The following is a 3,966-nucleotide window of genomic DNA, read 5'->3' on the forward strand; positions in this document are numbered from 1 at the left end:
TTTCTTGAAGTTAATCTTTATTATGCGATTGGCAACTGCCTGAGTAACACTTCTTGTGCCAACTGCCGAGTGCCGACTCTGCCGAGAGTGTCGACTGTCGAGTGTCGACAGTGGCGAGTCACGAGTGAACTGTCGACTGTAGTCTGTCAACTCTGGGGAGCTGGGACTCTGAGTCGGGTGTCTGCAGCCTGGGCCCTGGGGCTAGTAGAGAGGGCCTGTGGCTGGCCCAGCTGGGGCCAGGAGGGTCACTGCCTTCCTGCTCTCTGGTGAGTGGTGTGTGCGAAGAAGGTTTTTAGTTTTTGTAAATAAATACATAAAATGTTTTCTATGTCGAGTATGTTTTGGAAAAAAAACCCTGAACGACACCGTCAGTTCGTCACAGGCTCACAGGATGAAGTCCCGTCAACTCATCGCCCCGATGAGGACGCAATTTAGAAAAAAAACTAATATATTTAAATTTTAACTTCAGAGAACGTTGTTTCAGATACAAATCTCGAGAAAAAAAATGTTTCCCGCAGACTAAACATCATCTGATTGATTTATATGAAGGCATATCGAGGACCAAACGCTCAGTTTGATTGCTATTGACTTTGAGTATGTGAGTCTACGACACATATGGCGTTCGACTATATCAAGACCAATGCACAACCACGTAAATATATACATTAAACATCAAAATGGCACTAGAAAGATACAATGATGCCCATGTCACAATGGACGGTGGACAAATAACGAATTCACACAATCACCTATCTGTTGTGCATAATATGAGACAGCACGATAGAGATCATGAAGTTTCGACACGAAATACTAATTTAAAACCTTCGCGTGCTTATTCGCACGATACCAAAAATTCAATGTGCGGTCCATGCTGCTCATCTAGTTACAGCAACACGACTGCTAATCGTCAATCAGGTATTGGTTGCAACAATCGGTGCTATCCCATAGATAACCGGAATAGCAGCCACAACGAGGTTCAACATTCCCAGAATTTTCATGATGGCGTTGGTGATATGCACTGTGGAACCCGGCAAATTACTGAAGGATTCGCTCATCCCTATGATCAAAAAATAGGTGCCGCGCATGACTGCGGCATCTATGGCTGTGATTGTCCAGCCAATTATACTTGTGGACACTCTAAGGGCAATAATCAACAACGAAATGGGCAGGGGCAGGGGCAGATGCGGATCTCCCTGGGCAACCACTCGGTTGCTAGCCTACTACACACAAACACGGCTCCTACTGCGGAAAGGGATGGGGAGCAGACGAATGGAAGAATTTACCAATATAGCACCAACATCAAATTAGAAGAAGATCGGGAAGGCACTCACGAGCACCGAAACCGGTCCAAGAACAACAACAGACACCGTAGTCGCGATACACACTTTCAGAGTCAAGCAGACGTCTATCAGCAACAAAATAATAATGTGGAGTACATAAATCGTATTCAAGAGAGGATAGGAGACGCGAGCCAATTATCTCCGAGGCAAAGACAGTCTGTGCACGTCGAAAATCGGTGGCCCATCAACGGACCAAATACTCTTTATACTGTAGCAGTTGGATCGAATACAAGACACAGAGGAGGCTCATTGGTAATCGGAAACAATATGGACCAGGATCGAACCAGCAATCTCTCCGAAGTTCGCAGCACTGAAAATAATATGCCACCTAAGCCGTGCTCGACATGCCAACAGTGTATGTGTGGATATCCGGATCAAACGCAAGGTCTGGTCAATTACGAGCAGCAACGAGTGCCATCCACCCAGGAGAGTGTCAACCAACAAAGGCGGAACACTGGAGGTGGTGCGTATTCGGACCAACATGTATTCGATCACCAACAGAATGTTATGTTCGATCGGAGGCATACAACGAGTTGTGCCACAGAGGTTGCTATACCCCAACATTCAAAATTTCAAAACAATGGTGGTTTCAACAACAGATTCCAAAATCAAAATCAACAAAATCAACCTAGCATGCGAGTTAATACATGTAACGGCTCGATGCCGATGGAGGGACCAAACTACATCGTGAACCAAGCACCACCTTGTATTGGGCACAGCAGGCATATCGGAAAGACGACTCCTACCGGACACATTATACACCCTTTTTCAACGTCGCACCCGGAGCAAATGTCTGCTCAAAGATCTGGGTCTGGCTATTCCGATAGCAATGTTACACAGAACACGCACACCTCGGTGCAACGTTATAGCCAGAAGCAATCGGTGGCTCGCAACGATTCAAAATATCACACACATCGAATCCCTTCGCAGAATCGCAGTGCCAGTTTCCACTCACAGTCGAGAACCACAGATGACTCCGGAAGTGCCACAAGGATGCAAAAAATCCAAGTTATGCAAATAGTTCAAGCAGAAACATCCAATGAAGGCTCGGATAGCATGGAAAGCAACCGAGTGCTTGGAAGCAGCAATAATGGTTCTTTTGGATGTTCTCAAGCCAAGAAAATCAACAGTCGGCCTAATCCACTCAGGTCTACCCATAGCAGGTCCCTTTCCTACAGCAGCGAAGGTCAAGGTAGCACTGCCGACGACAACGATAAGAGTTCTGGAGAGGTTACTGCTACAGATGGCAGGAGGTCGGAGGGAGACATTCAGCAAAAGAATGGGCACCGCAAAAGGACAGCCGAGGGCCCAAACATGCCCAGTCTCAGATCCGAGAGAACAAAGAATCACGATGGGAGCGCGCATAAGCGGAACCGGACTGACAATGTGAAGGCTGCATCTGTTGACCCAAGTTTAAGCAGTCAGATAGACTCGGATAAAACTGAATCGGATTTGAAATCAACTGAAGAAACTACCGTAGCAGCGCCAGCCCACAAGGTCAATAAGAAGCGGACTCCAGTTGTGCGAGAGGACAACCCATGCTCGTAAGTACTGCTCACTTTAGATTTCTAATCTAACCTGTTTGTGTTCCCTATCTCATATCTCTCCAATATATTTTAATCTGGTTCTAGACTAATGTACAATCTTTATCCTTTACAGGCACTGTGGCATAACAGAGAGCTGCACATGGCGGCCAGGACCTCTTGGAAGGAGCACGCTTTGTAATACCTGTGGATATTATTTTAGACGCCGTCAATGTTTGAGTGAGAAGCGGAAGGATTTGTATCGCACAACGTCACAGCTTGGGCCCGAGGCCGCAATTTAACGCGGTTTAGTTTCAGCTTAACTATTTAGATCGAGACACAATACTGTCTATCCAAAACATCAATTAAAAATCGGATGATTATCCAGGCTTCAGCATTCATTTTAAGATAATATTTTCCAAATCTATAGCCTTCTAAATGAAACACTAAATCCGAATAATAGGTGATATGATTTTGACGATTATGTGATATTCGGGGACAGGGGTATGACATGTTTTTTTTTTAGCTATGTCAAGGAAAATACTTCTTATGGATTCTCTGAGTCTCAGTGCCGATAGAAATTATCATATATTTGTAATTTCTTTGGTGAACAGACACTTCAGTTGTTGGTATCAGGTAGGACGCTTTCGAATCAAGTCAAAGAAAGTATAAATGTCGCTTGATTAAATTAGAGCCAGAACTGACAAACGCATGATCCGTTTGAATAGAATAGTTGAAGACGTCTTATTTGACCACGAACTAGCTGAGACTAGGACTTCATTTCCTCGCGTTTCCATCATGACTGCATACACTCGTGCCTGGAAAGTAGGCATTGGAACGCTTGCCAATGTCGAGTTGAGTGAAGGTTCAACGCTCCTTTTATAATTACTGTTTAGGAACTGGTGGGCTCATTGAACGAAGCCTAGCTGTTCTCATATACACAGAAATATATACCAATGAAAATGCGCGACGCTATATATATATATACAGACACACACACACACACACACACACACACACATATATATATATATAATAATATAATAATANATATATATATATATATATATATATTATATATATATATATATATATATATTACT

At 43.9% G+C, this 3,966-nt stretch overlaps 1 protein-coding gene across 1 annotated transcript; it reads left to right on the forward strand.

The window, feature by feature from the left end:
• Positions 1 to 642: 642 nt before the first annotated feature.
• SARC_11216 (hypothetical protein) lies at positions 643 to 3,259 on the forward strand. Its single transcript, XM_014294702.1, has 2 exons — positions 643 to 2,884; positions 3,000 to 3,259. The coding sequence occupies exons 1-2, from the start codon at positions 678 to 680 to the stop codon at positions 3,163 to 3,165; spliced, it is 2,373 nt and encodes a 790-aa protein (XP_014150177.1). The 5' UTR covers positions 643 to 677; the 3' UTR covers positions 3,166 to 3,259.
• Positions 3,260 to 3,966: the final 707 nt, after the last annotated feature.

This window comes from Sphaeroforma arctica (assembly GCF_001186125.1).
Source record: "Sphaeroforma arctica JP610 unplaced genomic scaffold supercont1.1576, whole genome shotgun sequence".
NCBI lineage: Eukaryota > Ichthyosporea > Ichthyophonida > Sphaeroforma > Sphaeroforma arctica.

Coding starts and splice junctions, on each gene's coding strand:
- SARC_11216 (XM_014294702.1), top strand. CDS start 678: ATGGCACTAGAAAGATACAATGATGCCCATGTCACAATGGACGGTGGA. Junction 2,885..2,999: donor CGAGAGGACAACCCATGCTC/GTAAGTACTGCT, acceptor TATCCTTTACAG/GCACTGTGGCATAACAGAGA.